The following is a 12,381-nucleotide window of genomic DNA, read 5'->3' on the forward strand; positions in this document are numbered from 1 at the left end:
CATTGATGAGGTAAAGTATGAATAGCCTACAACAGTGGTCCAGAGCTTTTCCTGGTCAGGTCATGTGGTCAGGAACAACTCCAGGCCCCAGTTAACTCTTACAACTGAAGGCCCAGTTAACTCCTACACATGTAACTGCAGGGCCCAGTTAACTCCTACACATGTAACTGCAGGGCCCAGTTAACTCCAAAACGTGTAACTGCAGGGCCCAGTTAAAGCCTACACATGTAACTGCAGGGCCCAGTTAAAGCCTACACATGTAACTGCAGGGCCCAGTTAAAGCCTACACATGTAACTGCAGGGCCCAGTTAAAGCCTACACATGTAACTGCAGGGCCCAGTTAAAGCCTACACATGTAACTGCAGGGCCCAGTTAAAGCCTACATATGTAACTGCGGGGCCCAGTTAACTCCTACACATGTAACTGCGGGGCCCAGTTAACTCCTACACATGTAACTGCGGGGCCCAGAATAACTCCCCAGTTAGGGCCCTAACTCCTAGACCTGCAGGGCCCAGTTACACATGTAACTGCGGGGCCCAGTTAACTCCTACACATGTAACTGCGGGGCCCAGTTAACTCCTACACATGTAACTGCAGGGCCCAGAATAACTCTGTGTTTGATGACCAGGTGGAGAGTCTGACGGCAGCGCGGAAAGCCTCCCAGGCCGGAACGGAACCCTCAGACGCCATCCGAGTGGTCAACTCTGTCCTCACACAGCTGGACCAGATCAAGCGGTCAGTCAGACATGTTCAGTTCATCTGCTGTGGTGGGTCACACATTAAACCCCATAGATTCAGAGGCAACAGCTCATGAAAGCTCTGTTTAACATGACTTCCTATTACTGGTCAAAAGTAGTGCACTATATAGAGAATAGGGGCCCATTAGTCTTATAGGCCTTGGTCAAAAGAAGTGCACTATATAGGGAATAGGGGGCCATTAGCCTTATAGGCCTTGGTCAAAAGAAGTGCACTATATAGGGAATAGGGGGCCATTTGGGATATATCCATGTTCTCTACAAGTGGCTGTTGCATTCTACCACTTCATCCTCCGTCCTCCAGTGTGTTGGTGTGTATGTCGTTTAGCCCAGCTGATCTTCCTATATATCCCAGGCATCCTAATGTTGTGATCCTGACCACCTCCAACGTGACAGAGAAGATAGACCTGGCGTTTGTGGACAGAGCTGACATCAAGCAGTACATTGGCCCTCCGTCTGTAGAGGGCATCTTCAACATCTATCTGTCCTGTCTGGAGGAACTGATGAAGGTAAAAACACACCAACATCTCTCTGTCCTGTCTGGAGGAACTGATGAAGGTAAAAACACACCAACATCTCTGTCCTGTCTGGAGGAACTGATGAAGGTAAAAACACACCAACATCTCTGTCCTGTCTGGAGGAACTGATGAAGGTAAAAACACACCAACATCTCTTTGTCCTGTCTGGAGGAACTGATGAAGGTAAAAACACACCAACATCTCTCTGTCCTGTCTGGAGGAACTGATGAAGGTAAAAACACACCAACATCTCTGTCCTGTCTGGAGGAACTGATGAAGGTAAAAACACACCAACATCTCTCTGTCCTGTCTGGAGGAACTGATGAAGGTAAAAACACACCAACATCTCTCTGTCCTGTCTGGAGGAACTGATGAAGGTAAAAACACACCAACATCTCTTGTCCTGTCTGGAGGAACTGATGAAGGTAAAAACACACCAACATCTCTCTGTCCTGTCTGGAGGAACTGATGAAGGTAAAAACACACCAACATCTCTGTCCTGCCTGGAGGAACTGATGAAGGTAAAAACACACCAACATCTCTCTGTCCTGTCTGGAGGAACTGATGAAGGTAAAAACACACCAACATCTCTCTGTCCTGTCTGGAGGAACTGATGAAGGTAAAAACACACCAACATCTCTCTGTCCTGCCTGGAGGAACTGATGAAGGTAAAAACACACCAACATCTCTCTGTCCTGTCTGGAGGAACTGATGAAGGTAAAAACACACCAACATCTCTGTCCTGTCTGGAGGAACTGATGAAGGTAAAAACACACCAACATCTCTCTGTCCTGTCTGGAGGAACTGATGAAGGTAAAAACACACCAACATCTCTCTGTCCTGTCTGGAGGAACTGATGAAGGTAAAAACACACCAACATCTCTCTGTCCTGCCTGGAGGAACTGATGAAGGTAAAAACACACCAACATGTGTATTTAATGAATACAGTCGGACCTCTTTGGGAATGGAGGTCGTTTGGAACACTGAGTTGTCTGTAACTTTAAATGTGTCAGTCTGTAACTCTGGGGTCCGTAACTTTAAAATGTGTCAGTCTGTGACTCTGGGGTCCGTAACTGTTGAGTTTCTACCGTAGAACACAGTGACTCTGGGGTTCGTAACTGTTGAGTTTCTACCGTAGAACACAGTGACTCTGGGGTTCGTAACTGTTGAGTTTCTACCGTAGAACACAGTGACTCTGGGGTTCGTAACTGTTGAGTTTCTACCGTAGAACACAGTGACTCTGGGGTTCGTAACTGTTGAATTTCTACCGTAGAACACAGTGACTCTGGGGTTCGTAACTGTTGAGTTTCTACCGTAGAACACAGTGACTCTGGGGTTCGTAACTGTTGAGTTTCTACCGTAGAACACATTGACTCTGGGGTTCGTAACTGTTGAATTTCTACCGTAGAACACAGTGACTCTGTTATTGAGGTGTCCGTTCACTGACACGTTTGTGTTCAGTACCAGGTCTTCACAAAGGTGTTGTACCGAAACATCAACAGAGGTTAAAAAAATAATGTGTGAGTTATATTTCCTTTTTCTACGTTGTGTGTAGTGCCAGATCGTGTACCCCAGACAGCCACTGCTGACCATGTTTGAGCTGGAGACCATGGGCTTCAGGGAGAGCAAGGTGTCGGAGCTCAGCCTGGTTCTCAGGGACATCGCCATGTGAGTCCCAGCCCTCCGTAGCGTTGACGTTCATATCTCAGACCTGCCACCGAGCTACTACCCTTGAGAAGTGTGTGTGTGTGTGTGTGTGTGTGGATTGGATTGTATCGGAGTAGAATTGATACTACCCTTGAGAAGTGTGTGTGTGTGGATTGGATTGTATCAGAGTAGAATTGATACTACCCTTGAGAAGTGTGTGTGTGTGTGGATTGGATTGTATCGGAGTAGAATTGATACTACCCTTGAGACGTGTGTGTGTGGATTGGATTGTATTGGAGTAGAATTGATACTACCCTTGAAGTGTGTGTGTGTGTGTGTGGATTGGATTGTATCGGAGTAGAATTGATACTACCCTTGACAAGTGTGTGTGTGTGTGTGGATTGGATTGTATCGGAGTAGAATTGATACTACCCTTGACATGTGTGTGTGTGTGTGTGGATTGGATTGTATCGGAGCAGAATTGATACTACCCTTGACAAGTGTGTGTGTGTGTGTGTGTGTGTGTGTGTGTGTGTGTGTGTGTGTGTGTGTGTGTGTGTGTGTGTGGATTGGATTGTATCGGAGCAGAATTGATACTACCCTTGAGAAGTGTGTGTGTGTGGATTGGATTGTATTGGAGTAGAATTGATACTACCCTTGAGAAGTGTGTGTGTGTGGATTGGAATGTATCGGAGTAGAATTGATACTACCCTTGAGAAGTGTGTGTGTGTGTGTGTGGATTGGATTGTATCGGAGTAGAATTGATAATACCCTTGAGAAGTGTGTGTGTGTGTGGATTGGATTGTATCGGAGTAGAATTGATACTACCCTTGAGGAGTGTGTGGATTGGATTGTATCGGAGTAGAAATGATACTACCCTTGAGAAGTGTGTGTGTGTGTGGATTGGAATGTATCGGAGTAGAATTGATACTACCCTTGAGAAGTGTGTGTGTGTGTGGATTGGATTGTATCGGAGTAGAATTGATACTACCCTTGAGGAGTGTGTGGATTGGATTGTATCGGAGTAGAAATGATACTACCCTTGAGAAGTGTGTGTGTGTGTGGATTGGATTGTATCGGAGTAGAATTGATACTACCCTTGAGGAGTGTGTGGATTGGATTGTATCGGAGTAGAAATGATACTACCCTTGAGAAGTGTGTGTGTGTGGATTGGAATGTATCGGAGTAGAATTGATACTACCCTTGAGGAGTGTGTGGATTGGATTGTATCGGAGTAGAAATGATACTACCCTTGAGAAGTGTGTGTGTGTGTGGATTGGAATGTATCGGAGTAGAATTGATACTACCCTTGAGAAGTGTGTGTGTGTGTGGATTGGAATGTATCGGAGTAGAATTGATACTACCCTTGAGAAGTGTGTGTGTGTGTGGATTGGATTGTATCGGAGTAGAATTGATACTACCCTTGAGGAGGAGTGTGGATTGGATTGTATCGGAGTAGAAATGATACTACCCTTGAGAAGTGTGTGTGTGTGGATTGGAATGTATGTAGAATTGATACTACCCTTGAGAAGTGTGTGTGTGTGGATTGGATTGTATCGGAGTAGAATTGATACTACCCTTGAGGAGTGTGTGGATTGGATTGAGTAGAAATGATACTACCCTTGAGGAGTGTGTGGATTGGATTGTATCGGAGTAGAAATGATACTACCCTTGAGAAGTGTGTGTGTGGATTGGAATGTATCGGAGTAGAATTGATACTACCCTTGAGGAGTGTGTGGATTGGATTGTATCGGAGTAGAAATGATACTACCCTTGAGAAGTGTGTGTGTGTGTGGATTGGATTGTATCGGAGTAGAATTGATACTACCCTTGAGGAGTGTGTGGATTGGATTGTATCGGAGTAGAAATGATACTACCCTTGAGAAGTGTGTGTGTGATTGGAATGTATCGGAGTAGAATTGATACTACCCTTGAGGAGTGTGTGGATTGGATTGTATGAGTAGAAATGATACTACCCTTGAGAAGTGTGTGTGTGTGTGGATTGGAATGTATCGGAGTAGAATTGATACTACCCTTGAGAAGTGTGTGTGTGTGTGGATTGGAATGTATCGGAGTAGAATTGATACTACCCTTGAGAAGTGTGTGTGTGTGTGGATTGGATTGTATCGGAGTAGAATTGATACTACCCTTGAGGAGTGTGTGGATTGGATTGTATCGGAGTAGAAATGATACTACCCTTGAGTGTGTGTGTGTGTGTGGATTGGAATGTATCGGAGTAGAATTGATACTACCCTTGAGAAGTGTGTGTGTGTGTGGATTGGATTGTATGTAGAATTGTACCCTTGAGGAGTGTGGATTGGATTGTATCGGAGTAGAAATGATACTACCCTTGAGAAGTGTGTGTGTGTGGATTGGATTGTATCGGAGTAGAATTGATACTACCCTTGAGGAGTGTGTGGATTGGATTGTATCGGAGTAGAAATGATACTACCCTTGAAGTGTGTGTGTGTGGATTGGAATGTATCGGAGTAGAATTGATACTACCCTTGAGGAGTGTGTGGATTGGATTGTATCGGAGTAGAAATGATACTACCCTTGAGAAGTGTGTGTGTGTGTGGATTGGATTGTATCGGAGTAGAATTGATACTACCCTTGAGGAGTGTGTGGATTGGATTGTATCGGAGTAGAAATGATACTACCCTTGAGAAGTGTGTGTGTGTGGATTGGAATGTATCGGAGTAGAATTGATACTACCCTTGAGAAGTGTGTGTGTGTGTGGATTGGATTGTATCGGAGTAGAATTGATACTACCCTTGAGAAGTGTGTGTGTGTGGATTGGAATGTATCGGAGTAGAATTGATACTACCCTTGAGAAGTGTGTGTGTGTGTGGATTGGATTGTATCGGAGTAGAATTGATACTACCCTTGAGAAGTGTGTGTGTGTGTGGATTGGATTGTATCGGAGTAGAATTGATACTACCCTTGAGAAGTGTGTGTGTGTGGATTGGAATGTATCGGAGTAGAATTGATACTACCCTTGAGAAGTGTGTGTGTGTGTGGATTGGATTGTGTGAATTGATACTACCCTTGAGAAGTGTGTGTGTGTGTGGATTGGATTGTATCGGAGTAGAATTGATACTACCCTTGAGAAGTGTGTGTGTGTGTGGATTGGATTGTATCGGAGTAGAATTGATACTACCCTTGAGAAGTGTGTGTGTGTGTGGATTGGATTGTATCGGAGTAGAATTGAAAGATGTTTTGTGCTTATTTCTCTTGTTGACTGTTCCAGAAAGAGTAAAGGTTTTAGTGGCAGAGCGCTGAGGAAACTACCCTTTTTGGCCCATGCTCTTTTTGTGAAGGTTTGTAAACATTTTCAAATGTTTCGCGCAGCATGCAAACAGTTTAAAAAATATTTTTAAAACTTTTTAAACATTAATTCAATGAAGATATTTTTATCTAAAATAAACTGTAGTATGTTCATATGGAAAGAGTGCTACTCATTGCGTTCCTATGCAACAACAATCTGACTTGTCTATGATTCCTTACCAGACCCCGACAGTGGCCCTGGAGAGGTTCCTGGAGGCCATGGACCTGGCAGTGGACAAACAGATAGAGGAGAGGGACAACCTGGTCAACTGTCTGTGATCTACAGGGACACTGTCTCAAATATCACCTTATACCCTTTATAGTGTCTGTAGGGATCTGGTCAAAAAGTAGTGTGCTAAATATGGAATAGGGTGTCATTTGGGACCTGTCTCAGACAGTCTGGACCTGTTTTACCCAACGGTTGATGGAAACTGTCTCTTCTGGTATTTCATGTACATTTTATTTCCTGGTTAAACAATATACATTTATAATCATATTTTTCTAACCACTTCAACGTGGACCAATTAGAGTTTTCTCACAGACAGTGTGTTTTACCATTTAGAGTACTATATTAAAGATGGCAGCCGTCAACCAGTCGGTCATGTTCTGTGGAGACGTCCTGAAGCTGGTGTTGCTACTGCCGAACGGCATCAACATTAGGTGCGTTTCTCAGCACGTTTTAAAAAGCTACCGTATTAAGCCTGAGATGCAGTCCTCTCTTGATACGTGTGACTATATGGCTTTAATTTCCTTAACCAAGACGGCGTGTCCCGAATGGCACCCTATGATCCCTATGCGTTGCACTACTTTGGACCGGGACCCATAGTGCTTATGGTCAAGCGTAGTGCACTATATGAGGGAATAGGGTGCGATATGGGAGGTGACCCATATGTTGTTTACAGCACATGTATTCATGACTCTGTCTGCTTGTCTGATGTTTTCTACGTGAGCATGTTGTTTCCTATACGTTTCAATAGGTGCTATTAGAAACACAGCCTTTCTGTTATTGTAAATGAATGCAGATGCCCCAAATAGGAGAGCTTCAATGGAAATGTACAAATTCTGATGTAATTTCTAATCCCGTGGAGGTTTTCTGATACTCAAGGATGTTCCATGTATTGTGTGCTGTCATCATAGGGTCTTTTCATTTAAACTCAGGATACACATGTTCATAGCTGACCCTGTTTATTTAGATATAAAACATTGCATTATTCAACTCTTTAAAACACCCTTTGACTCATTTTGAGTTTGTCAAATACACTGCCCACACGATAAACATGTGATTTCATCATGATTGGCTAACGGGTCGTAGTCATTAGTGCACACTGTAGCAAAACGTTTTGCAACGGAAGCGTTACTCCCAAGTGCTCCAATCTACAATATGATGTCAAGGATTCTGTTGCAAAACGGTTTGCTTTGGTGCATTAATGAATATAACCCTCTGTTTCTGAATGAGCCCAGACCTGTCTTCCTCTTGATGAGTACAAGCCCAGAATCCCCCAGGGTGAAATTCCCCTTTAAAGTGTGAAGGGGGAAAATGTGTCTTGTAGAACCCAATGTCCTGTGGTGTTCCACCACTGGGTGGCGGAATAACTCAGTTCTCCTCCAACCCTGTAATGAACTTTAATGGCCTTCTATTTGCTCTGAAACTGATATCTAACATCTATATACCTTTATTAACATGGGGCCATAGCTTTGTATTTCCTGCAGAAAGAAGGAGGAGGAGAATTTCAATTAAACCGACTACTGGTCATTTGAACACAAACCTTTCTGATTGGTACAGCAGAACATTATCACCTGATGCTGAGTTACAGTAACTTCCTGTTGTACAGCTCACTGAGAACTGATCATAACAATACTGTAGTTTACTGTATGACCTAAAGACCAGTCTGGATACCTTGTTATCTCTGCTGCTTTCCAAATGGCACCCTATTCCCTATATAGTGCACTCTACAGGAAATAGGGTATACTGCACTACAGGGAATAGGGTATACTCTACTATAGGGTATACTGCACTACAGGGAATAGGGTATACTCTACTATAGGGTATACTGCACTACAGGGAATAGGGTATACCGTACTATAGGGTATACTGCACTACAAGGAATAGGGTATACTGCACTATACAGGGAATATGGTACACTGCACTATATAGGGAATAGGGTATACTGTACTAAATAGGGAATAGGGTATACTGCACTATACAGGGAATATGGTACACTGCATTATATAGGGAATAGGGTATACTGTACTAAATAGGGAATAGGGTATACTGCACTATATAGGGAATATGGTACACTGCATTATATAGGGAATAGGGTATACTGCACTATACAGGGAATAGGGTATACTGCACTATATAGGGTGTAGTGCACTCTACAGGAAATAGGGTATTCTGCACGGTATAGGGTATACTGTACTATACAGGGAATAGGGTATACTGCACTACAGGGAATAGGGTATACTGTACTAAATAGGGAATAGGGTACACTGCACTATACAGGGAATAGGATATACTTCACTATACAGGGAATAGAGCATACTGTACTATATAGGGAATAGGGTATTCTGCACTATATAGGGAATAGGGTATACTGTACTATATAGGGAATAGGGCATACTGTACTATATAGGGAATAAGGTATTCTGCTCTATATAGGGTATACTGTACTATACAGGGAATAGGGTATACTGTACTATACAGGGAATAGGGTATACTGGACTACAGGGAATAGGGTATACTGTACTATACAGGGAATAGGGTATACTGTACTATACAGGGAATAGGGTATACTGTACTATACAGGGAATAGGGTATACTGTACTAAATAGGGAATAGGGTATACTGTACTATATAGGGTATACTGTACTATAGGGAATAGGGTATACTGTAATATATAGGGTATACTGTAATATACAGGGTATACTGTACTATATAGGGTATACTGTACTATAGGGAATAGGGTATACTGTAATATATAGGGTATACTGTACTATATAGGGTATACTGTAATATACAGGGTATACTGTACTATATAGGGTATACTGTAATATATAGGGAATAGGGTATACTGTACTACATAGGGAATAGGATATACTGTAGTATTTAGGGAATCGGGTATGCTGTACTATATAGGGTATACTGTAATATATAGGGTATACTGTACTATACAGGGTATACTGTGCTATATAGGGTATACTGTACTATATAGGGTATACTGTACTATACAGGGTATAGTGCACTATAGGGGATCATTTGGGGGCACGTATCTCTAACATGGTGTTTCCATGTACAGACTGGTATTTCTACCCATTCTCCGTATGTTGCATGTTTTGCATTCTGTGAATACTGTGCTGGTTTACATGTGAGCTGCAGCCCACAGGCCTCAGACAATGAGCTCTTTGTTTGTCGTTGAGCAACATGCTTCAACTCCACTTCAAAGGTTCATCTAGGGGATGCGTCCCAAATCGTACCCTATTCCCTATGTAGTGCACTACCAGAGCCTATGGGGGCCTGATCAGAAGTAGTGCACTACATGTCGTTTAGTTTAAAAAGGCCCAACTCTTCTGTTTCTTTCGTCCTGTCATATTCCTCAGACACATTAGTGTTGTAATATACTGGTTACAACTGTCTTTAACTCAACACACCGTTCGTAATTACATTCATATACTGTACCTGCTTCACATCGTCAGGCCTCAGTGGAAATGTAACAGACTTACACCTGCATCCCATCACCCTTACACTCATCTGATTAACGATTATAAAGTCGTCAGAGGTAAAGCTAGGGGGCAGAAGTGTGTGTGTGTGTGTGTGTGTGTGTGTGTGTGTGTGTGTGTGTGTGTGTGTGTGTGTGTGTGTGTGTGTGTGTGTGTGTGTGTGTGTGTGTGTATGTGAGAAAAGGGCCTTCAGACAGTGCAATTATGGTTTTATTTATCACGCCCATTTCTGCCACACATACACACGTGTGTGTGGCAGAAACGGGCTTGATAAATGAAACCATAATTGCACTGTCTGAAGCCCCTCTTCTCTCTCCTCTGTAGTCGCTCCAGAAATCAGTCAGCTGCTGAACTGCAATCAAGAAGGGGAGAGAGATTCTAGAGTCGTATTGTTGCACCGTTTCATCACCGTTCTGAAGCGCTTTGAAAACTCCAAACTAAACAAACAGCCGTGTGTTTATCCTGTCAACCGTTGATCAGCTACATGGCCGAAAGCAATGGAATATCAGGACCAGTGCCAATAGTAAATCACCGTGGGTGGAGACACGTTGACGTGGACACGTTTACTGCAGGGAAACGGACAGGACGGTTTGATTTGTTGTTTGAGGTTTGTTAAAAACATTTGCTGACAAATCATTTTTGTTCTGATTGTGAGATGACTACAACATTGGTTTATGCATTACAACAGATTGTTGCTGGAAGCTTCTTCAAATAAAAAAGAGTAGGTGTGTCAGAAATGGCACACCTATTCCCTATGTAGTGCACTACTATACATACTGTAGTGCACTACTTTTGACCAGGGCCTATACATACTGTAGTGCACTATAGGGAATAGAATGCCATTTGGGATGCACACATTCATTCATTATCCATTCACAGCTTGTAATAAACTGCCATGGGTTTTGTTTAACACTGACATGGCTTTAGGAAGAGGCAGCTCAACCTGTATATCCACACCGTTACATTGTATTCAGACTTGAAGGGTCGGTTTCCTGGACTCCGACGAAGCCGAGTTCCTGACTGAAAAACATTGCGTTCTGTGGTGATGTTCCCATTGACTGTGCTTTCTAGTGCAGAAATGGCCTTTTATTAGTCTGTGTCCTGGAAAGTGTCTTAAATGTCCCCGGAAAACTAACTGACCGGACAAACCCTGATAATAATCCACATCCTCTGGAAGAATTCTTAATAAGAATCCCTAAAGCCTGTTTGTGTCCCAAATGGCACCATATTCCCTATGTAAATGCACTACTTTTGACCAGGGACCCATAGTGGGCTATGTTATATAGGGTGCCATTTGGGATGCAGAACACCTTTGTCAGAGAGAGCAGCTAGTGGGTTGGCTGTTGTTTCATCCTCCATTCCTCTCATCTACAGAAGCAGCTTTGACAACGCGCCTGTCTTCTCATCTTAATGAGACAGCGGGTTAGTCCCAAATGGCAGAGCTGATCAAAAAGAATTCACTATAGGGAATAGGGTGCCATTTGGAAAACAGACAAAGATCATTTACAAAGATAACAGACACCACTACCTCTGCCTACCACCATTTTCATGATGTCGGGCATTGGTTATAAAACAGTTATCTGCTGTCGTATATAGACGACTGTGGGTGGTTTCACATCCCGTTCATCTCTGTAACACAGAAGTAACATCTCACATAATGGGAGATGAACGACGTCCAATTATCATCCATTTCAAAAGCCTGTTAGATGAGTGAACTGTGAGTGGGGGATGGTAATATCAGGATAAGAGAGAGGAGAGAAGGAGAGGGGAGCAGAGAGATGAGGACAGGAACGAGGAGAGACATACCTTCTAAAGAGAAGAGAGGAGAGTGATACCTTCTAAAGAGAGGAGAGGAGAGAGATACCTTCTAAAGAGGAGAGAGATACCTTCTAAAGAGAGGAGAGGAGAGAGATACCTTCTAAAAGAGGAAAGGAAAGGAGAGGATAGAGACCTTCTAAAGAGAGAGAGGAGAGAGATACCTTCTAAAAGAGAAGAGAGGAGAGAGATACCTTCTACAAAAAGAGAGGAGAGGAGAGAGATACCTTCTGAAAGAGAGGAGAGAGGAGAGAGATATCTTCTAAAGAGAGAGAGAGATACATTCTAAAGAGAGGAGAGAGATACCTTCTAAAGAGAAGAGAGGAGAGAGATACCTTCTAAAAAGAGGAGAAATTAGAGATACCTTCTAAAAGAGGAGAGGAAAGAGATACCTTCTAAAGAGAGGAGAGAGATACATTCCAAAGAGAAGAGAGGAGAAAGAGACCTTCTAAAAGAGGAGAGAGAGATACCTTCTAAAGAGAGGAGAGTAGAGAGATACCTTCTAAAGAGAGAGTAGAGAGATACCTTCTAAAAGAGAGGAGAGGAGAGGAGAGAGATACCTTCTAAAGAGGAGAGAGATACCTTCTAAAGAGAGGAGAGGA

The 12,381-nt window shown here is 43.0% G+C and overlaps 1 protein-coding gene across 1 annotated transcript in view; it reads left to right on the forward strand.

The window, feature by feature from the left end:
- Nucleotides 1-7,473, forward strand: part of LOC124028019 (pachytene checkpoint protein 2 homolog) — an 11,911-nt gene extending 4,438 nt beyond the window's left edge. Inside the window, exons 10-14 of the mRNA XM_046340183.1 lie at nucleotides 629-735; nucleotides 1,111-1,264; nucleotides 2,829-2,941; nucleotides 6,171-6,240; nucleotides 6,431-7,473. Of these exons, the coding sequence (XP_046196139.1) occupies nucleotides 629-735; nucleotides 1,111-1,264; nucleotides 2,829-2,941; nucleotides 6,171-6,240; nucleotides 6,431-6,526 (540 nt within the window). The 3' untranslated portion in view covers nucleotides 6,527-7,473. The remainder of the gene's footprint in view (nucleotides 1-628; nucleotides 736-1,110; nucleotides 1,265-2,828; nucleotides 2,942-6,170; nucleotides 6,241-6,430) is intronic.
- Nucleotides 7,474-12,381: the final 4,908 nt, after the last annotated feature.

The sequence above is a fragment of the Oncorhynchus gorbuscha genome, unplaced genomic scaffold, assembly GCF_021184085.1.
Source record: "Oncorhynchus gorbuscha isolate QuinsamMale2020 ecotype Even-year unplaced genomic scaffold, OgorEven_v1.0 Un_scaffold_3637, whole genome shotgun sequence".
NCBI lineage: Eukaryota > Metazoa > Chordata > Actinopteri > Salmoniformes > Salmonidae > Oncorhynchus > Oncorhynchus gorbuscha.